This window comes from Trachypithecus francoisi, unplaced genomic scaffold (assembly GCF_009764315.1).
Source record: "Trachypithecus francoisi isolate TF-2019V2 unplaced genomic scaffold, Tfra_2.0 Lachesis_group13, whole genome shotgun sequence".
Taxonomy (NCBI): domain Eukaryota; kingdom Metazoa; phylum Chordata; class Mammalia; order Primates; family Cercopithecidae; genus Trachypithecus; species Trachypithecus francoisi.
The window spans coordinates 69,713,096-69,735,615 of NW_022681458.1; the positions used below are offsets into that span (position 1 = coordinate 69,713,096).

At 40.7% G+C, this 22,520-nt stretch overlaps 1 protein-coding gene and 1 long non-coding RNA gene across 8 annotated transcripts in view; one reads left to right on the forward strand and one right to left on the reverse strand.

Annotated features, from left to right (window-relative positions):
* Nucleotides 1-18,342, forward strand: part of LOC117094855 — a 43,748-nt gene extending 25,406 nt beyond the window's left edge. For 2 of the 3 annotated variants that reach the window (XR_004441707.1, XR_004441705.1), the window contains 3 exons: nucleotides 8,853-9,037; nucleotides 14,526-14,626; nucleotides 17,101-18,342. This is a non-coding gene — a long non-coding RNA (uncharacterized LOC117094855). Of the gene's footprint in view, nucleotides 1-8,852; nucleotides 9,038-10,948; nucleotides 11,123-14,525; nucleotides 14,627-17,100 lie in introns of all 3 variants that reach the window. The other variant, XR_004441706.1, reaches the window with a different exon arrangement.
* The window catches only part of ITGA6 (integrin subunit alpha 6), an 80,209-nt gene continuing 72,638 nt past the window's right edge, over nucleotides 14,950-22,520 (reverse strand). For 3 of the 5 annotated variants that reach the window (XM_033231113.1, XM_033231115.1, XM_033231117.1), the window contains exon 25: nucleotides 14,950-17,152. In XM_033231113.1, the coding sequence (XP_033087004.1) occupies nucleotides 16,991-17,152 (162 nt within the window). In that variant the 3' untranslated portion in view covers nucleotides 14,950-16,990. Of the gene's footprint in view, nucleotides 17,153-19,380; nucleotides 19,511-22,520 lie in introns of all 5 variants that reach the window. The other 2 variants (XM_033231114.1, XM_033231116.1) reach the window with 1 other exon arrangement.

Genomic DNA, 22,520 nt, shown 5'->3' on the forward strand with positions numbered 1-22,520 from the left:
ATTGCATAGATGAAGCCACAAAGAAAATAGTAAGGAAAAAGGCCCCAAAATGCTATTGATACTTTTGCTACCTAAAATAGATTGTGGCCCTGAGCCTCCCATATACTCAGATGAGGACCTAAAAAGAGCACTCGATTGGGGTTTTGACCCCAATCAGAGGACTCAGGATGGATGGATATACAATGAGAGAGGAACAATTCTGGCACTGGAATATCTTAGGAATGGCATTGTTGAATGTAATCATGACTCCACCCAGTGTGGTAGGGATGCCACTCTCCAGTTGGATAAAAAAATACATTGCTGGTTCACATATAAACAGGACCATGCAGAAGGTTATAGAGAAATGTCTCTGCCCAGAACAACCCCAAAACTAGCCCTCCCCACTTAACACAGGCTTTCAGACCAGGGGTGAAGGAACAACAGAGAACTGGCAAATTGATTTTACTATGATGTTGAGGATAGCAGGTAACTTGAAATACCTACTCTTGTTTGTGGATACCTTGGGTTGAGGCTTTTCTTTGTTAGACAGAAAGAGCTTCTGAAGCCATTAAGGCCTTAATAAAAGAAATCATTCCTTGGTTTGGAACACTGGTTTTCATCTAGAGTGACAGTGGTGCAGCCTTATGGCCCACATCTCTCAGGGTATTTCTTAAGTCCTCAGTATAACTTAGAACCTACATATATAACCTGGAGGTCACAGTCCATAGAGGCCATAAGATTGCCGACTTCCCCAGTTGCTCCTAGAGATAACATCACTATTGTAAAACCTAATATTGGTATTTGAGATATTTTTGAGACCCCGCATTCTGGTGCACCAGCTGTTGTCACTCAGACCAGTAATCTGGTTCAAGCAGTTCTGTGATCCCATCCAGGAACAGAAGACAGCAAGAAGAACCTGTTTCAGCCCGCTATGATTTCATCTCTGACCCAACCAATCAGCACTCTCCACTCTCTAATCCCCTGCCCACCAAATTATCCTTAAAAAACTTCAATCTTCGAATTTTTGGAGAGACTGATTTGAATAATGACTCTGATCTCCCCTTTGGCTGAGTGGGCATGTGCAGGGGTCTGTCCTGCAGACACTGATCCACCAACGGATGAATAAAGTACACTGACACAGATACGCTGCTTTGCCAGTGCAGCTGAGCATACAGGCCACTTACAGACTCCAAGCAGAGTGCTATCAATAGATGCGACCATGGCCTCAATCAGAGAGACTTGCATTTATTCAGTAAAGATTAATTGACAAAGGTTGTGAGTAAACACCACTAGAGGGTAATTGACATTGTGGACCTCCTGAGCAGAAAGCAATTTAAGCACCCATAGTAAATCAAAGGCTAGTCTTAGGACCACATGAGTAAACAAGCTAGTTAGATAAACTCTCCACATTCCTTTGTTTCTACTCTAATTTATTTAAGGGGACAAGGATGCCTTCAGCCAAGTTCATTACTGGAGCTTATGCAAACCCCTCAGACCTTCCAAGAAGGTTTGCGTCTTATAATTTTCCCCACCATCCTGACTGAACACCCACATCTCTCCTTTTTTTGTTTTCTGCATCAGGTCTTTCTGACTGGAGAGTGTACATGTATGCAACAACAGGTTTGTCAGGTGTGGCAGTTAGTGCTCTTATTCTGGCTTTGCATCCTAGAATTAGCAAATAACATAATACAATCATGAATACAATTAGCAACATTCTTTTCCAGTCAAAGAGTGACCCCCAGGAGTGGGGGTCTAACCAGGAGAGATGATCTTGCACACCCTTCTATGTGGCTGTTGGATGTGTAGGTATATGGTGTGAAGTGATTCTAAAATTTTAGTTTTAAGTTGCTTTATGTCTGCTGTTAAATTGTCATGAAAGGTTCCCCAGTGGTGGTGTTTTACCTCATCCCAACTATGTATTGATTGATTCCAAGGTAGAGAAGTGATAAAGATATGTTTATGCCCCAGTCACAGTTTAATTGCTGTTGGAATGCTAGTGCATCTTGTCGCTCCCCCACATATTCTAAGGCAGCCTCAAGGGCTTACAGTCATGCAAATATCTTTTGATCCATACATTGCTGTAAGAGAAGTTCATTAGACACATTTTTGGCCAGATTATCTACAAAGCTAGCTGTTTATATTGACTCAGTAGTAGATGCAACAGCAACACTAGCAGTTGCCAGGATGACTATGGCTGAGATTATAAAGGCCATAAGTGTAGCTATGAGTCTTTTGTGTCTGACCTGGGACAGAGGATGTTCTAACGTGGCAAGGGCAGAGGAACCTTGCCAATCGTGTGTCAGATTGACTGGTAGAAATGCCTCAGATTGTCTCCTTAATACCGTAATACTAGTGATTTTTAAATGAGATGTATTGTGGTTAGTGATATATGAGGAAAACCAGCCTATCCCTGCACCTGGGTTACAAACATGGAGTTTTGGGGCTTAATGGAAATGTTAGTTCCCATAAGGAAAATATATGGATGGGTAGTGCAAATCAGGCACTGAGTGTGATTATGAATAAAGGTTACAGTATAGTTACGACTGGAATTAGGATATGTGTCATGCCAGATGTCAAGGGAGGTGCTGAGATGTCCCAGGCACCATAAGGTGCTTTGGGTTGGCATGGACTTTACCTGGGGTCTGGGATATCCTATTCCCCCGTTGGCCCAAAATATAGGGGAACAAGACGTGGCTATGAAACTGTGATTGATGCTATGATGGATGAAGACATTAGTAAGGCTGCCCTGCAATTGGCCGTGGGGGCTTCAGTCTAAGATGTTATAATTGCCTAACTGGAGGCTGTGGGCTTGTTTCCCATGACAGACATTCCAGCTAAAGTGGAATCCATTACTTTTCTGGCTTTGTTCTTTAGCACTGGAAGGAATGTTTGGGAAAGCAGCATTGATTGCATTGCATGATTTGAGGCTACCTGCAGCAAAGAATGTTAAGGCATTTCTTTTGCCATGATGTAGCCATACTTGTTTTTGGGCAGGTACAGGTACACAGTAAGGGTTAGAACCTTTATAACTTAACACACAGTGGGAGGATAGTGGAGTGTTATGTAGTGTTATTTGGCACTTTAGTCCAATGTGTGTCATTATTCAGGGACCCCACTGGGGGTAAATCTATCCCTCCTAGCCAAGCAGTCACATTATTAAAGGCTGGGAAGGGAGTGTCTGCCCAGGTGACAGGGCAAAAGAAAGGCAGGTCTAAGATACGAGCCAAAGAGAGTGTAGCAGGTACAAGTTGCAAACAAAGCGAGAGCATAAAAAGGATTAATACCCTACGTGAGTTGCAATGTACAACAGAAAGCATAGCAAGAAACAAATTATCTGGAGTAAATGCTGTGTCTGGAGCATTTGTTCAGCCTCCTGAGTTGTCTTCTTCAGCATCCCCCAGGTAATATCTGGGGCTTGTGTCATCCACGTAAGCCGCATCTTCTGGGTCTGTGGGTCTTGTAGGGTTAACCCCTTCATTTCTGGTACTGGGTTGGGTCCTAGCCATGCCATGGTATGGTTTGATGTGTCGTGCTGGAATCCAAAGAGGACCTGAGGGGGTGTGAACACAAGCATACTGTCTTCTCCATGTTAATTCATTTGGACCACACCATACATCACTATTTACATCTTTCCATTAAACTGCAGGTTTTATCCTTGAGAGGTTTTAGCAAAGTGCTTTTCTACAGCTGATTGAAATTTGTCATCTAAATTTTAAAAGTTAAGGGTAAATAAGGCTTGTGCCAATAGTGTTGCAGGGTCTTTTACCCATACTCCTTCTTTCCTGATTTTTTGAGCATACTTTTAAGAGTGGGCACGTTCTATTGCTTGTCCTTGGGGGTTATATGGGATCCCTGTGGAATGTTGGATATTCCATGTGTGACAAAATTGTTGAAATTGTGAGCTGGCATAAGCTGGACCATTATCCATTTTAATTTTTGTGGGCCATCCCATAAATGCAAAACTTAAAAAGACGATGTTTAATGACATACCGAGTGGACTCTCCAGGAAGGGCATGTACACTAATTAGATGGGTGTTAGTATCAACGGATACATGTACGTATCTAAGTTCTCCAAAGTTAGGGACGTGTGTAACATCTGTTTGTCATAACTGGTTAGGTTCTGGTCCTCTAGGGTTAATACCTGTGGAAGGAGGGGATGTGCCTGTGAGCTGGCAATCTGGGCATTGTAGGATAATTTGTTTAGTCAGCCTTTCTATATGTTGAAATTGTTTAGATAAGTTTCCCTAATTTTGGTGGAAAAATTGATGCGGGCCGGGCGCGGTGGCTCAAGCCTTTATTCCCGCACTTTGGGAGGCCGAGGCGGGCGGATCACGAGGTCAGGAGATCGAGACCATCCTGGCTAACATGGTGAAACCCCGTCTCTACTAAAAAAATACAAAAAACTAGTTGGGCGAGGTGGTGGGCGCCTGTAGTCCCAGCTACTCGGGAGGCTGAGGCAGGAGAATGGCGTAAACCCAGGAGGCGGAGCTTGCAGTGAGCTGAGATCCGGCCACTGCACTCCAGCCTGGGCGATAGAGCGAGACTCCATCTCAAAAAAAAAAAAAAAAAAAAATTGATGCGATTGGGTGGCTTGCTCAAGCAGTGATGTCATAACCTGAAAGTCTGCTTGTTCATTGCCATAAGCCAATGAGCCAGGCAGAGAACTGTGGGCTCGAATGTGTGTAATAAAAAGAGGATGTGTATGCTGATCTAGCAATTGCTGAAGTCAGAGAAAAAGAGCACACAGGACTGGCTCCAGAGTGGACTTAATTAAAACTGTTTCAAGATTTTGTAGCAAATATACTGAGTTAGCCGAGTCACTTAAAATATTTATGGGCTGATTGGAAAAAGTTTCCAAGGCCATGGAAGTATCAGAGCCCCAACGTCAGCTCTCTGATTGCTAGTAAACCCAGATCGAGTGATTGAATTGTGTAGTCTCCACAAGACTGCCACTTTTCCATGTTTACCAAACCCATCAGTGAACAGTGTTACAGCATTAGGTATGGGGGAATGAACTATTTTTGTGGGTAATATTACCTGCGTATGAGATAAGAGATGAAGTTATCAACAGGAAGCATGTGTTCTATTTGTCCTGTATAATCAGAGAAAACTATTTGCAGATCTGTTGATAAGTACAATACTGATTTGCACTGCTTTTTGCTTAAAGGAATGCTGATGACATCAGGGTCATAACCTAGCAACTGATTGCATAATTTGCAGCCTGAATAGATGAATATACGGAGATGGTGTTTTAGTCCTGGTATGTGAGCAAAAAACCCATTCTAGAAAGCATAGCCCTGGGGTCATCTGTCCTATTAACCCTGTAGGGGGTTTGGTGGGAAAAATAAACAACTGAATTGAATACCATGGATCAATGCGATCTAGCTGCCTCTGATGAGAGATGGCGTGCTCTATTTTCTCAGTTTCCCTTTTTTCTGCAGGGGTTAAATATCTGGGAGAATCCAGGGCTGGATTGCCCTTTAAGATAGAAAACAGATTTTGTAGTTAATCAGTAGGAATCCTCAAAGTGGAGTGGAGCTAGGTAATATCACCCAATAATTTCTGATAATCATTTAAGGCATGTAAGTTGCCAGTATTTAATTTAACCTTTTGAGGTCTTACTGACCAGGAAGTTAGTATGTACCCAAGATATTTCCAAGGAGAGGACATTTGTACTTTCTTAAGTGCAATGATTTAACCTCTTAGCTCTGAGTTCTTTACGACAGAGGAATATAAATTTAAAAGTATTGGCTCTGTTCGGGCTGCTAGTAGAATATCATGAATATCATCCATAAAATGAATAATCTTGCAATCAGGAAATTCTTTTCTACTAGGGAGCAAAGATTGGTTTACATGATACTGACACATGGTAGGACTGTTTAGTATTCCTTGAGGAAGCACTTTCCAATGAAATTGACAAGCTGGCTTTTCATTATTGCTAGCTAGTATTGTAAATGCAAATTTTTATCTGTCCTGTTCTGCTAGAGGAATTGATAAAAATATTTTAAGTCAATAATGATTATAGGCCAATCTTGAGGAATCGCCATGGGGTTGAGTGGCCCTGTTGAAGGGGTCCCATAGGCTGTAAATTAGTATTAATGGCATGTAAGTCATGCAAAAGTCTTCATTTCCCAGACTTTTTGGGAATGACGAAAATGGGCCAATTCCAAGGGCTGTTAGTAGAATATTATCCATAAAATGAATAACCTTGTAATCAGGAAGTTTTTTGTGTTTGTTTGTTTTTTTCTGGAGTAAAGTTTGCTTTAATTGCTCCTTAACTAAGGGCTGTTTGTAATTTCTCTCCCTTTAGAGGTTACTGTTTTCCTTAAATTGGATTTGGAGAGTCACCTTAGGGGTAAGAGAGAGGTAACAGTGGCCATTATCAGAAGAGGTTTTTCAAATTCTGAAATTTTACTTAAATCTTATCATAGAATTATAATTTGGGATGTCTCTCGTCTACAAGGAGCACATGAAATTTTGCCGTGGGCTGCCTGCAGAGCTGGAGAGCTGAGCAGGTGGGTCCTGGGGTGGCAGCTGCCTAGGGCTTGCAAAGGTGCTGCTGTTTCTTGTGCTGCTTTTCGCCTTTGACACTTCCTACCCTTGCTGCCAGGTGGCTGTTGCCTGCTGGGCCGACTTTCCCGCGTGCGCTTCCTGCCTCTCCCTAACAGGCTAACTTCGGAGTGCTGGGCCTGGCTCTTTGTTGCCGCTGCCCCCGTGTGGACAGAATTCCCAGGAGCTGGCTCTGGTTTCGCGAACTTCCTTGCTGCTGAGCCTCTCCTTCTGCTTACTGCTCGCTTGACCACCTGGCTTTAGCCTCTAATGCTTTTTTTTTTTTTTTTTTAACAACTCTTTAGGTACCTGATTGCCTTGCTGATTTTGCATTTCTGGGCAGGCTAAGAGCTCCCCTTTTAATGCTGCCTGCTTAAGACAGGGTTTCATAGCTTTTTTTTTTCTTTTTCTTTTTCTTATCTGTTGGAGGAGGTGGCTCAGGCACAACCTCTGTTTCCTCTTTGTTATTTTGGCCCGGTGATATCAGGGCTGAGGGAAGAAGAGGCGATAAGATGGGTGACGGTTCTTCCTCCTTCCCCTTTTTAGGCTCTTCCGTGTATAACAGAACCAGGGCTGCTCTAATTAAACCCCACAGCGTTACAATCTGTTCCTGGGACGCTTTGCCTTTGTGCATAACGTTGTTTAAGATTTGTCCCCACTTCTTCCCAGACGTCTACATTTAGCGGTCCTTCTGGGAACCATGGATTAAGTGAGACAACAGTTTGCATTAGGTCTCTTAATTGAGCCTGCAAAACCGATGCTCTCCTAGCCTTAAGTAACTGTTTCAACACTTTTATATACTGTCTCTGTTTAACTCATAACTGTTGTCCCATGATGAAATCTCAGCCTGAACAATCCCCCACTAAACTTGGTAATCCCAAGCGGGCACCAATGACTCACTGTTTTTTTTTGGTTTGTTTTTGTTTTTGTTTTTTTTGTTTTTTTTGAGACGGGGTCTCGCTCTGTTGCCCAGGCTGGAGCGCGGTGGCCGGATCTCAGCTCACTGCAAGCTCCGCCTCCCGGGTTTACGCCATTCTCCTGCCTCAGCCTCCTGAGTAGCTGGGACTACAGGCACCCGCCACCTCGCCCAGCTAGGTTTTTTTTTTTTTTTGTATTTATTTTTAGTAGAGACGGGGTTTCACCGTGTTAGCCAGGATGGTCTCGATCTCCTGACCTCGTGATCCGCCCGTCTCGGCCTCCCAAAGTGCTGGGATTACAGGCTTGAGCCACCGCGCCCGGCCAACTCACTGTTTTACTGACTTGACCACGCCGTCCTCTCCACTTTCATTTCTGGGAGTCTGTCGCGCTCCCTTCGCAGCAATCCCCACACAGGGCACCAAACCCAACAACGGATGAATAAAGTACACTGACACACACATATTCTGCTTTGCCAGTCCAGCTGAGCATACAGGCTGCTTACAGACTCCAAGCAGAGTGCTGTAAACAGTTCCAACTGCATCCTTGATCAGTCAGCCAGACTTGCATTTATTCAGTAAATTGACAAAGGTCGTGAGTAAACACCACTAAAGGGTAATTGACATTGTGGACCTCCTAAGTAGAAAGGAGTTAAGCACCCATGGTAAATCAAAGGTTAGTCTTAGGACTGCATGAATAAACAAGGTAGTTAGATAAACTCCCCACATTCCTTTGTTTCTGCTTTAATTTACTTAACTAAGGGGACAAGGCTGCCTTCAGCCAAGTTTATTACTGGAGCTTATGCATCTCCCCCAGACCTTCCAAAAAGATTTGCATCTTATAATTTTCCCCACTAGCCTGACTGAATCCCCACAGGCATGCATTAAACTCTTTATTGCAATCCCCTGTCTTGATAAATTGGGCTCTATCTGGGCAGTAGGCAAGAACCCATTGGTTGGTTACAAAGCTTATAAATTTGGAAAGGAGAGCTTTATTTTTCATAAAAGCTTGCAGCTGGCAGGGTGACCATTCTGACACTGGGAAGGATAGCCTCTGGCCAGGAGCTAGAAACAAATACTTTGAGGGAGGGGCAAAGGGAACAGTAGTCTATGCTGAACAGAGTGGCCAGCAATAGGAATCATGAATATTTACCAAAGGAGAAATGTGCACATATGCAATGGAGCTTCATGCCCCTTCATGAGTCACATGTAGACTAGCCAGAGCTACTCCATGGTCAGTGGTCTCTTATCAAGAAGGAATGCTGGTCAGTTGTGTCAAAACCACAAAAGGGAGATGCAGCATCCCTTAAACTCAGAGCGTTTTCAAAATTACTCTGGGGTCCCCATGGGAAAGAGGGTCCATTTATTTGGTTGGGGGGCTTAGGATTTCATTTTTGTTTTTCAAAATAGGATTGAAGGTAAATACTTGAAGTTGTAATCCAAGGTCAGGAAAACAGAATCAAGAGGTCACAATCCTTCTCTGATGATGGCTCAGAAAGCTGGAAGACACTCAACATTGAATCGTGGGGCTCCATGCCATGCTTACTAGGAGAAACAGCCACCATAAGTCCATCTTTCAGATCTCAGGTGAACAGGTATGCAAGTCATAGAATTAAATTTATATCAGCCAGGTGCAGTGGCTCACTGTTGTAATCCCAGCACTTTGGGAGGCTGAGGCAGGCAGATCACTTGAGGTCAGGACTCTGAGACCAGCTTGGCCAACATGCTGAAACTCCCATCTCTACTAAAAATATAAAGATAGCCATGCAGGGTGGTGGGTGCCTGTAATTGCAGCTACTTGCCACTTGGGAGGCCGAGGTGAGAGAATCGCTAGAACTCAGGAGGCGGAGGTTGCAGTGAGCCAAGGTTGCACCACGACACTCCAGCCTGGGCTACTAAGTGAGACCCTGTCTCTAAATAAATAAATTCATATGTACAACCCTAGCTGCAAGGGAGTCTGGGAAGGTATTTTTAGCCCCTCAACCCTTCCAACTAGAAAAAGTGTAGAATAGAGCAAGCCAGTCCACAGATATGTAGCACAGTGGCTTAGGAGTTTTATTAATTTATGTGTGTTTATTTTCTGGCACGGGTTCGTGGTGGGCACTGGCAAAGAAACACTGAATAATTGCTGTTTGAGAAAGGAAATGTCAAATTGCAAAAGCTTCTCTTTGAGTCAGCCTGAACCTTTTCAATGTTTTTGTTTTGTTACTGATTTAGAGAAGTCTTTATAACCAGATCAACATGTTACTGCTTCTGTGGGTCAGCTACTAGAACTGGCACATTGTTTCCCATTCCGTTGCAATGCTATTCACTGTCATGGGATTTTACTTCTCATGGGGCAGGAATCTTAAAAGTATGGCCTATAAGAGTAGCCTGCAACAAACATCAGCTATCCTGTCAAGACAGTGAAAGCTATATATTTACATAAACCAAAGACTTAACTGCACCCCGGTCAGTCTTTATTCACACATTTGAGCATGTTAGGGATTTGGAAGTTGTGGAGAGGTATGTAAGTTGGTGTATATTCCTTGGCAGCCTAGGGTATAATCTTACCTATTCCTTATACCATTTTACAGGTGAAGGAATTAAAGCATCAGGCATTTAAACTTGCCCAGGTCATACAGTAAAAAGTGACACAGTAGGGACTTGAATAAAGACTGACTCTAGAGACCCTTGATACCCAAAGAGTAATCCATAGAGCAGTAGTATTGTAGCACCTGGAGCTTGTTAGAAATGTAGATGCTCAGGCTCTTTCCCAGACTGTTTAAATCAGAACCTGAATCTTAACAAGATCCTCAGGTGAGTCTTAGGCATGTTAAATTTTGAGAAAGACTGCTCTTAACTTCTCTAATTGAGATTTCCTGAGCACCAGTGACTTCCTCAGTTAGGTAGGAACCCCAGAACTTCAGTTCCATCAGCAATTTGAGGACACCTTGGCATCAGGTAGTCCCCCAGTCTTCCTAGGGAAGAAAGCATGTATATATATGTTTTTTGCCTTTACATAGTCTTTCAGTCCATGCATTATTGTGACATGTGGGAGGCAGGAGTTTTCAAATCTGTTCTTCGAGCAACAAATTATGGTCTTAACACACATGGTGTAACTGAGGTGCAAGATGAGCTCTGTGAGCATTTCCTGTTCTGCACAGCAGTGTAAAGGTAATAAGCAGTAAAACTGCAGCTTGCCTTCCCACTAAAGGAAACCAAAGAAATCAATGGTGTGTAAAGAACTCTGAGAAAAGATTCACAAAGAGAATCTGTCTTTTCACACTCTTTCATGTTGGGGAGAAAACAACACAAAGAATCAGTACCTAGCAATTTCAAGATTTTTTTTGATTATCTTAACATGTCGTCTTTCTGACCCCAACCAAAGACAGCATTATGGTCACTGTATTAAGGGCAGAGACAGAATTTAACATAGAAATAAGGTCACTCTTGTCGTTCAAAATGATCTATGTTGATAAGGACTTTAAAGAGTTAGTTCACTGTATTTTTTTTTTTTTTTGTAGTTTTAACATCCACTAATAAGACTTAAATTGGTAGACACTGAAGAATGAGGAGACAAAAGGTTCCTGTGCCAATAAAAATAAACTATCTCTCCATCTGTGAAATGAGGAAGCAGAACTAGATTTCCATGCTTCCTTCCCATTTTAACATTTTATGGTTCTATATAATAAATAAGGGTAAGTATAAAAGTAACATTTAATAAGCACTTCCAGATGGTCCAATTTCGTCTTTACAAGAACCTCTGGGCTGGGTGCAGTGGCTCACACCTGTAATCCCAGCACTTTGGGATACCAAACGGGGGTGGATCACCTGAGGTCAGGAGTTCAAGACCAGCCTGGCCAACATGGCAAAACCCCATCTCTACTAAAAATACAAAAAATTAGCCATGCATGGTGGCAGGCGCCTATAATCCCAGTTATTCGGGAGGCTGATACAGGAGAATCACTTGAACCCAGAAGGCAGAGGTTACACTGAGCCAAGATCATGCCATTGCACTCCAGTCTGGGCAACAAGAGTAAAACTCCATTTCCAAAAAAAAAAAAAGAACCTCTGAGTACTGTAACCAATCTTATTTTATAGGCCGAGAAACTGGGCACAGAGATACCAGTAACCCACGCAAGGTTATGTTCTAAGAGGTGAAGCTAATTCACACCTGCAACATGGCTCCAGAGCCATGCCCTTATGCACTGCTCAGCTGCCTCCTTGCCTATAGCAAATGCATCTCTAGCTTCTCAGCTCCTGTTACTGGTGCAGTGGAAGTACCACAAACAGGAATGAGGCATTTCACACAGTGAGCATATTATTTTGATAAATATTCACAACATCCAATAATCTCTAAAGCAGTTCTCAATCCTAGCTGCACTTTACAAGTCAGCTGGGGAGCTTTAAGCAGTGCTAATTCCTGGGTCTCACACTCAGATTCTCATGTAGTCAGTGTGGCAGATTGTCTAGCCATCAGGATTTTAAGAAATATGTATTTCTTTGGTGATTTAAATGTGTAGACCTGGTTGAGAAGGACTCAAAATTTTCTGGGAATGGGGTTGTTCTAGGGGCAAGTTCCACCCACAAAGGGTGTATTGACTTTTTTTTTTTTTTGAGACAGAGTTTTGCTCTTGTTGCCCAGGCTGGAGTGCAGTGGCACAATCTTGGTTCACTGCAACCTCTGCCTCCCAGTTCAAGTGATTCTCCTGCCTCAGCGTCCCAAGTAGCTGGGATTAGAGGCATGTGCCACCACCATACCCGGCTAATTTTTTGTATTTAGTAGAAACGGGTTTCACGATGTCAGTCAAGCTGGTCTTGAACTCCTGACCTCATGTGATCTACCTGCCTTGGCCTCCCAAAGTGCTAGGATTACAGGTATGAGGCACTATGCCCAGCCAGGTATTGAGTTTATGTGTCAATCATTGATATATTAACTCAAGGTTTTAAATTCTGCTGCCTATAAAAAGTGAATTTACTTATGCTTGTCAATACCATCTGTAGTTTTAGATTATAAACTTCCTATAAAAGGTCAGAGCCAGTGTCTTATGTATATCCCCAGAGCCTAATTTAACATCCGTAAACATCTGTTTACTTCCAACTGGAAAATAATGATTAAATCACATCCCTCTCACAATGACAGAATCTTAACAGAACACTCACTTAAATCCACTTACTGGTTGTTGTTGAACTGAAAACTTAATTGCTGGTTTTTGAGATAACAAAGGTAGCACATTCTGACCCTGTAGTTTCTTGAGATTTTTGGCACATGTTCTAGAAGGCTGAAGAGTAAGAAATTTATCTGACCTCTTCTAGCGTGGAACTGTTTCCATGACCCCAGCACAGGCAGCATAACTGGGAGATGGCTACAGGGCAAGAGAAGATTGAGGCACTTAGGCTTTGCCGACTGCTACAAAAATTGCACTTGACCACTTGATTCCCTCAACTCTGGTGTAATCATTAACCATTACTGGTTAGTTTTGCCCTTTGTGGTGTCTGGTCCACCCTTGCATTGGACCACATCAGTTTCCTTCCTCTGGCTTGTGTTTTACAGTTCATTTACCCTGAGTCAAGAGGATTTGGCTATGAATCCCCTCATGATTTTCCTCCTAGATGAGGTCTGTTGGTAGCACCTCCATAGACCTGGCCTCAGCTCCACTAGGACAGCTCTCCCACCTTCCAACAGCTGGATGAGATGCCTTTTGGAGCTGGCCAAACTGGTTTAAGGTACAGGAGAGAAAAAGCACTTATTGGCTACTAACTGTAATCAGAAACTACGGGAAGAACAGATGCCCACTAGCCTGCAATAACCACTCTTTTGAAATCATTCTGAAGTTAATTTTCTTCCTCTTTGACCCTTGCCTTTTCCTCATTCCAAGTGGTCGGACCCTGTCCTTTGGTCTTGAGGAACTGCCTGTAATCACTTACTTTATGCTACCCAAGTTGATCAAACAACTCTTCCACATTTCTGTTTTCGCAGCCCTGTGGATGTACTTATGTGGAACTCAACCACTGACCATCTCTTTCCCTCCTTGAAAACAAGTCTTTCAATCCCAGTTTGTCTTCCCACATTGTCCTTTTGTGGGATAGTGTACTAGAGATCAGTTTCTCATTAAGATGTTTTCATTTAGAGTAGAAGGCTTGATCTTATCCTTACTTCCCTGGTTTGGACAATTTTTTTAGAGACAGGATCTCACTCTGTTGCCCAGGCCAGAGTGCAGTGGCACGATCATAGCTCACTGCAGCCTCAAACTCCTAGGCTCAAGTGATCTTCCTACCACAGCCTCCCGAGTAGCAAGGACTACAGGTGTATACCACCATACCTGGCTAATTTTTAAATTTCTTGTAGAGATGGGGGTCATGCCATGTTGTCCAAGCTGGTCTCAACTTGTGGTCTCAAGGAACCTCAGCCTGAGTGCTGGGATTACAGGCATGAACCACCACAGCTGGCAGTCTGGACAATCTTTAAAGCATTCCCCATTTATGTCAACACCACATGCTAGAATATTCTCAGCCACCAGGGAAAAGCATAAACCATGACTATGCATGACACACTGAATTTGCAGCAACTAATTTGCAACCAATAATGAAGTATCAATGTTTGCAATGATTCCTCTGTGAATCCAAATAGATCCAAGGATAACCCTGTAATACCACAATCACTGGTAGATGTTCCTGCATTTTTTGAGAGGGAGGGGAAGTGCTGGAATCACAGGCACTATGACTGGATGGGCCGTGACTTACAGTCTGTGTCATTTATGCCATAGCCCTAGTCAAACCACAGCTACTGATAGGCTCTGTGAGGTTATGATGATTACATATTATTGTAGTGATTTAATCTGGGTATACCCAGTATGTGAACTGAGACTAAAAAGGTTCACAGCCACCGGCCCAAATCATTAAGAAGTGCCAATCACATATTTCTTTGGGTGGTAACACTTGTTTGATCTTCAAAAAACCAAGAGGGCCAAAATTTTATGTAATGCCAAGTATAGTAGAAAGCTATTACCTAATATATTGGACATTTATTCAGGCCAGGGCACACTGTATTGTCTAGGCATTACATATATATATATAAAATGTATTATTTTCTTGTATTAGGTTGTGATAATCCAGCTAGAGAAGTTTCATAAAACTCAAATCTAAAATCTTTTGCTGAAGAAAATATTTTCTGACTGGTTCATTCTGCCAAACGAGTCCTGGTGAGTAATATGACACATGTCACAGCTAGCCTGCTCCCACATCCAAAACGTGTTCTAAGAAGGAAGCAGCTTAGCCATCAGAACTTTAATGCCAGGTTATCATTGCTAAGTAATTTCCTATCCTTACAAGGACAGGCAGTGAAGTGGAACATTCAATCCAAAGACAACTCCCAATTTGTAGGTTGTTAAGTACCTGTAGGTTTCTTTTAATCATAAAGAAGGAAAATTAAAGACCTGAGGATCAACTAAACAGTGAAAAGAGAAAAAACCCTCAGTCCCATTGCTTTGGCATTAATACCAAAAATAAAAACACTGAACTTTGGTTTGATGAAATAGACAAGTCAGGTTGTCATTTATAATTTTAGAGTTTGCTTCACAGATACAATGCTATGTTACGAAACAATGAACACTTTTATAAAAAATTTATTTCACACTTTTATACAAATATCCACAGGTAATTTCTAATCATGAAATAATTTTACAATGCTAGTTAGTATAAAAATGTATCAAATGCAAACAGACCAGTGACTTGACTTGAGATGACATTTTTAACAACTATAAATTTAAACACCATAACATCTTTGTTGAACCACCCTCCCAACACCCTTTTTGGGACTTTTTTTTTTTTTAGTAACACAGGTCTAAAAACTGTCAAAATAACAGCTCCTTAGCAATCTAAACACATTAGGGACACAAGTTCCCCATGCAAGAAACTGAGACTTTAAACACTGTTACAACCTGTTTTACAGAAATTTTTGTAAACAAAATATATTTTGTGAATAAGAATTCCAAAGTATAACCAAAACAACGTCCTTAGTTTCTTAAGGTTTAAGATTTCTGAAAAAAGCCCCCCAAAACAGTGGCACTACAACTGTGTTCTGTTCTTTCAAAAGACAGACACTGTTTATACTATATCCAAAACAAATTAGCACCTGTTTGCTGTTGCTCCCCATATAACTTAACATTGTGAAGCATGGTAATTAAAAAAAAAAAATCAGGTTTCATATCTATTCTATCTCTATTGAATGTATAGAATGATAATTCCACCCCCTGCTATTTTTACAATTAAAAACACAATTCAAAGTTCTGGTTAAATTAGTCCCAAAGTAATTTTGAGAATACAGATAGGGGAGGAAACAAAAAATGGAATATCGACTCACTGATTAAATGGTTCCAATAACATTTAACAATGTAAAAGCCACGATGCTCTGACTGGAATCACTGTTTTGGTAGCAGATTCAGTAGTCTTATACTGGATCGGTTTGGATCCACCATAGGCATTCACCATTTCAAGTCCTGAACATACAGTATTTGCAGCAGTGAGTAAACTGCACTAGAGTTCAGTGAATAAACCCATTTTCTCCAAGAATTCCTGAATGTTACAGTATGAAATCCAGAAACATTACGCAGGCTTCTAAACTAAAACATATCCAATGCCTGAAATAATTAAACATCTTTACAGTTATTCTATTTCTTAAACCTTTTGGGTTGTGGGGTGGAGGTTGTCATGAAGGAGAGGTTATAATTTATAGATAAGTTATTAAAATAACTCTGGTACATTTATAAAGATTTTCTTTTTGTAGTAAATAATTTAGGTCAACGTGATGACCTCCCATACTCTAATGCTGATTGATTAAACCAACCTGAAGGGTAAACTGGAGACTCTTTGGCCTGTTAGTCAATAACAAAATGGTTTGTAAAGAAAAGAAAAAATAAATACCATATACAAATAAGTATAACTAGCATTCAAGTCTGTTGCACCTGTGTGTTTTAGTGAAAGGGAGAATGAAACCTGTATGCATTTGACATGAGCAGGTATTCACACAGCTAGGAAATGGGAAAAGATGGCAGGATGGCAACATCACCTTCTATTGCACATTTAGTTTAAGACTGCACTTTCCATTGAAACACAACTACCCCAATGGCATAGTCTTGTGATGTGTGACAGCTAACGTGATGGATGTCTGCGCAACAGTCCCGAGGTTAGGACGGCCACACTGTTAGTGTAGCTGAGGAGGCACCTACACTCACCTGCACTATCGGGAGGATGGTCACCCAAGTGCAACCAGGCAGACCCTTCCCCAACACATGTAAGTCAGCCATGCCAAAAACAAAGGCAACCCAGAAAGTTAAATTAAGGCAATTAAAGAAAAATCCATTTCAACAGTTTTAAATTTGGCTGTGCAAAACAGGAGCCTTAGGCTACGTAACAATATCCACAGTTAAAACTGTAGGTTCGTACTGTGTGTAGTCACTCTGAAATCAGTCCTCAGGGATTGAACAGGCTTTTAAATCCAAATTGAATTTCTGAGTTGGAAAAAGCAGTTTGGGTACTGTGAAGCTTTTTTTTTTTTAGGCCCCCCACTATGAGTAGCTTTCATTTTCGTTCCACTTTGTGATCCACTGTTTTTTTTCAAGGTTATCAATATACTTTTCATCTTTGATCTCTCGCTCTTCTTTCCGGATCCTTACAGCATGGTATCGGGGAACACTGTCATCGTACCTAGAGCGTTTGAAGAATCCACACTGGAGAAGAGGGAAAGAGAAAGAGAAACCAATTAATCTCACAAAGAAGCAAGTGCAGTAAATGGGAATGTCTAAGCTTTCTGTTCAGCTATGTCTACCTCTGGACTACGGGGAAAAAGACATGGTTTTCTTTTAAGAAAGAACTAAGAGGTTGAAATGAAAGAACAGCCAGTGGGGATCAACGGAAGAGAACAGCTGTAAAACTGGAAGAAAAGTCCATTTTCATCTTCTCTTTACCTCTTTACTAACAATTTAAGACTTTATGAAAACAGTGCTTCCATATTTTAAAATAATCACTATATGTAAAAGATCTAATAATCAGATTAGAATATCATTTTAAGAATAATTTTTAAAAGGCATAAACCAAAGATCATTTCATGCCCCTCTCCCACTAATAAAATGCAAGTCATGTCACAAGTATTTTACTAATTACTATTTGAATATGCTAGAGTTCCAACAGGTCAATTTAATAATCTTTTTCTCTCCTCTGAGGCTCTAGTACACGTATCACTCCTCTCATTAGCTAGGATGTAATTTATGTTGCCTGGATTTGCTGTTGTGCTTCTAATTAAGCTATTTCATTAATAAATCACATAGTAACTGTTTCCTGCAATAAAAATCATATGCTGCATAGGACTTGAGAAGTGTATCACTACACTGAATTTCAGAGCAGTCCCTAATTTTTCTTCTTTAAATTGTTAGTGTGTATATATATATCATTTAAATATTCAATCTGACCCAAAGTATATTTTTACTGAGAATATATCTGAAAAAAACAGATTAAATTTTTAATGAAATATATTACTTTTCATGAAATGAAAACATTTAATGAAATATATTTACTTTAAAAAAAGGTGTGTGACTAAAATGCAGTTTTGAAGAATGAGAAATAGTTATTAATAGAATGGTTGATTAATGTGTTTATTATGTGACATCAACAGTAACAGGACTTTTACGCTGAATGATGTTATAAAAATGCCATGGAGCAAGATAAAATTATATGCATAGTTATCACTAAATCAATAGGCAAAATGAACCAAATGTTTTGTTCCAGGTCATTTCTACATGGATTGATTTATTATTCTGTGCAAAAAAAAAAAAAAAAAGCCAAAGTACCTGTTACAAAATATGACTGCTGCCTACCCCATTTAAACAAAGAGGGAAATTAAAGGTGATATGTAAAGCTGAAATGGCAATGTTGGGATTCACTGTGATAGTGCAATGGAAAGGATTACAGGAATAATTCTGTCCTATAAAATTTTGTGTAAAATTTTATACACAAAAATTTTAGTTTTGTGTATAAGAACTAAACAACAGAACATCTCAGATTTATGCCCACATAAATGGTGAAAGAAATCACCAGCAATTCCTATTTCCATAGATTTACAAATAAGAGAAACTTGAATTTAAAATCAACTGAGACCCCAAGGTTGGATAAAATATCTGGGTACATGAAATATGGTCAAACTCCATCACAACATATTACAATAAAAACTTTTCAGGGCATTTTTTGGTACTAGAATTTGGTAGATGGAAGGTAACTTTGGTAGAAGATCATCTTCTGAAGTTGGCCATAAAGCCCGTCGTGCTGATAACCATAGTTTGTTGTAATGGTCTTTGACCTGTAGGAGATATGCAGGAAATGGAAGCTGCATGCTTAGCTAGCAGAAAACGATTCCTGAGCAACAGTAAAAAGCATTCCAAGCCTTCCCCATCACTTCATAGCAAAGAAAACAAAAGGATGACAGCGAGGAAGCCTCACCAAGAGAAACACAACATTTCCAACATGCAACAGGTTAATGAGGCGGTCGACACAGCTTCTGTGGGAAATTCCAAAATGAACAAGAAATCTGGAGCGATTTCTTATGCATCTTTGAATTCCCTAGTAGGATGCTACATAACGAATTAATAACACATGGCAAACTGGGCTACTATGGAGGGCTAAAAGCCTCGTGTGTGTGTACAAAGATTACAATTTTCTTCATTGCTGTGGGTAATGTTTAACAACAACATAAAATAACTCACCTTCAACAAAAAATTTTGTGCATTAAAAAAAAAAAAACAAAACTGAGCTTTCAAAGTGAAATAAATCCAAGCAAGGCAAGCCAGTGTGGACATTTGGAAACATCTGTTAATGGGACACACACAGCAAGCTGTTGTTCTTAAAGTTAGCTACCACAACCATAGCGGGTCCCACAGCTAGCAATTAAAAAACATTGATCAATTACCAATTACAGAAGTAGATCAATACTATGCATCAGAAGTAAGCCTCTCTTTATCAGACGGCTGAGCATGGATCTCAGCCTTGTGATATGTGGCATCATAATGATCTTTCTTATTTCTCTTGAAGAAACCACACTACAAGGAAGCAAGGTATTTAGTCAATTTTACAGTTTTGTGTATAAGAACTAAACAACAGAACATCTCAGATTTTAATCTGCTTTCTACTTGTGGCTTGTTTATAAACAGACCACTTTCAGTCAACCAGCAGTGAACAACCACTGCATTGTTTCATTGTCACATTCAATACACCCTTCACCATACATCTCTGGTCAAATATTTATATGGATGACACTACCCAGCTCATTGATTTTTTTTTTTCCCCTTTGTGACAGAAATCCTGAGGACAAAAATCATTCTAATAGGGAGAACGTGTATACACTGCTGATTGTAGCTTTGGGTAGTTTCTTCCTGCAGGAGAATATGAACTCCAAAAGAGGCAAAAGACTGACTTTGGCAGTTTGAGACAAAGGTTAGAAAATAAATTCTCTAAGTAAAAGCACAAATCCAAATAAAATATAGATATACTGTGGGTATTTTTCTGCCTTTTACAGTAAATTTTATGGAACAAATGCCATTTACTTGAGGCCTTTGGATCTGTGGGGTGAATCACAATACAAATTCGAATACACCATCATGAAAGAATGATTGCTGTCATTTTCCCAAACTCTGAGCACCATATAACCCTTAAATGGTAGGGACCCCATGCTCCTCAAGTTAAGTCACTCTAAATGAGTATAAAAGTATAATTCCACTTTCTACTATAATTTCCTTCATTCAGTGATAGAGAACTTTTCCTATTTACTTTTATCTAGTTCATAAGGCCACGGAACTGTCTTTTATAAAATTTAACATGGTCAAATAAAATCTCCTGAAAAACTGCTTCCTAGTCCAGCAACTCATGAAGGTAAAAGCCTAGATTTACTTTGTACAATATATGGGAGCTGCTGGCTCCATGAGGCTATTCAGATTGAAATTAATTTAAATTACATTTAAAACTCTATGCTTCAATGGAACCAGCCATATTCCACGTGCTTAACAGCCACACATGACTAATGGCTACCATATTGGATGCTGCAGCTCCAGAACATTTCCATCAGTACAGAGTTTTGTTGGGCAGCTTTCAATATGTGCTAGTAAATAGGGTGGGAAGAATGAACCAGGAACCAAGAGGCCTGGTCCTGCCTCCATTGGCAACATTATTTTTTTTGGAGAGGGAGTCTCGCTCTGTTGCCCAGGCTGGAGAGCAGTGGCATGATCTCGGCTCACTGCAAGCACCGCCTCCCAGGTTGGGTTCACATCATTCTCCTGCCGCAGCCTCCCCAGTAGCTGGGACTACAGGCGCCTGCCACCACGCCCGGCTAATTTTTTGTATATTTAGTAAAGCTGGGGTATCACCATGTTAGCCAGGATGGTCTCAATCTCCTGACCTCGTGATCCGTCTGCCATGGCCTCTCAAAGTGCTGAGATTACAGGCGTGAGCCACTGTGCCCAGTTGGCAACATTCTTAATATCCTTGGTCATGAGCATCTTTGTTAACAAAATGAAGGTGATTAGACCAGCCCAAGGGACTTTTTTTTTTCCTGCAAACAAAATCCTGTACAGAATCCTGCTATTTAAAATGGATACAATCTGAACTACTGTGGTTGAAGTAGGGATCTCCATCTGTCTAGTTTAGCTTTGCTCTCTACATGGATATACAAAATCCAATTTAAGGGCCACTGAACTGTAGTTCTGACCCTAAAATCCTATGACTTTAACATACTAAATAATTCAGTTGAATAGAAGTATAATGGGTTGTATAAGTTGTCTGTATTTTAGAGTTCCCTTGACAGCCTGGATACTTCAGAGCTTCAAAAAACAAAAACAAAATAAAAACTCCCAAAATAATGAAATCATCTAACCAATCAACTTATTTAACAGCCGAGGCAAACAGAGGCCCCAGGGAGATGGAATGATTTGACCAAGATTATATACAGCTTAGGTTTCTTACCTTTAAATCCACTGCTATCTCACCCTCATTAAAGGCTGCCAATGCTCTGAAAAAGACCATCCTATGACCTCTTCCAGAAAACACTGTCATCCTCAAATATCAAACCCCAACTTCAGCTTTTGATATCAAAATAATTTTCAAGGCCAGGTGCAATGGCTCACATCTGTAATTACAACAATTTGGAAGGCCAAGGCAGGAAGACTGCTTGAGCCCAGGAGTTGAAGACCAGCCTGGGCAACACAGCAAGGCCTTATCTTTACAAAAAAAAATTTAAAACTTGCTAGATGTGGTGGCATGTAGTCCCAGCTACTCAGGAAGCCGAGGTGGGAGGACTGCTTGAGCCCAGGAGGTCAAGGCTGCAGTGAGCCATGATCATGCCACTGCAATCCAGCCTGGGTGACACAGCGAGACCCTGTCTCAAAAAAAAAATTTTTTTTTCTTCAAGGCATCTCCTTGAAAAAAATTTTTATATTGACTGGCTATGTTTGCCAGAGGAACCTACTGCCCGAGGTAAACATTAGAGGTAAAACTGGCTGAAACTCCCTGCCAGGAGGAGTTTTGTCATGAGCAGATACCAAGCTTCAATCCCATGTCTAGAAGACATCAGAAAATTACCTCAAATTGGCAAAAGTCAGTCGAAAAAAAAGAAAGCAAAAACAGATGCTCAATATTTGCAAGTAAGACTATTTTGAACCCTTATGTATTATATTTTTGGATCCAGCGAAAAGAAGAGGATAGTTTGATCCTAGGGGGTTGCTGGTTCATGCAGAACCCTCCAGACTGGACATGTTTGAGAATCCAAAATTTTTGTCCTTTAAAAAGAGTAATGCACTACATACCTAATGCTACTATAATCAAAATGTTAATATTTCTGCAGTGAAATTAATCATAAAGGATAAAGACTTTGAAGTAGCCTCTCTTACATCATGTCAGGTTTTATTGCCAAATAAGTCATTATATACCTCAAGGTTTCAGAGGTTTTTGGAACTGCAGATAAGGGACTGTAAGCCTCTATCACTCACTGGGAATAATCTAAAATTTTTAGGTTGTAATCTTTGGGCATTAAGAGTTTGTATCCATCTCATATGCAGTTTT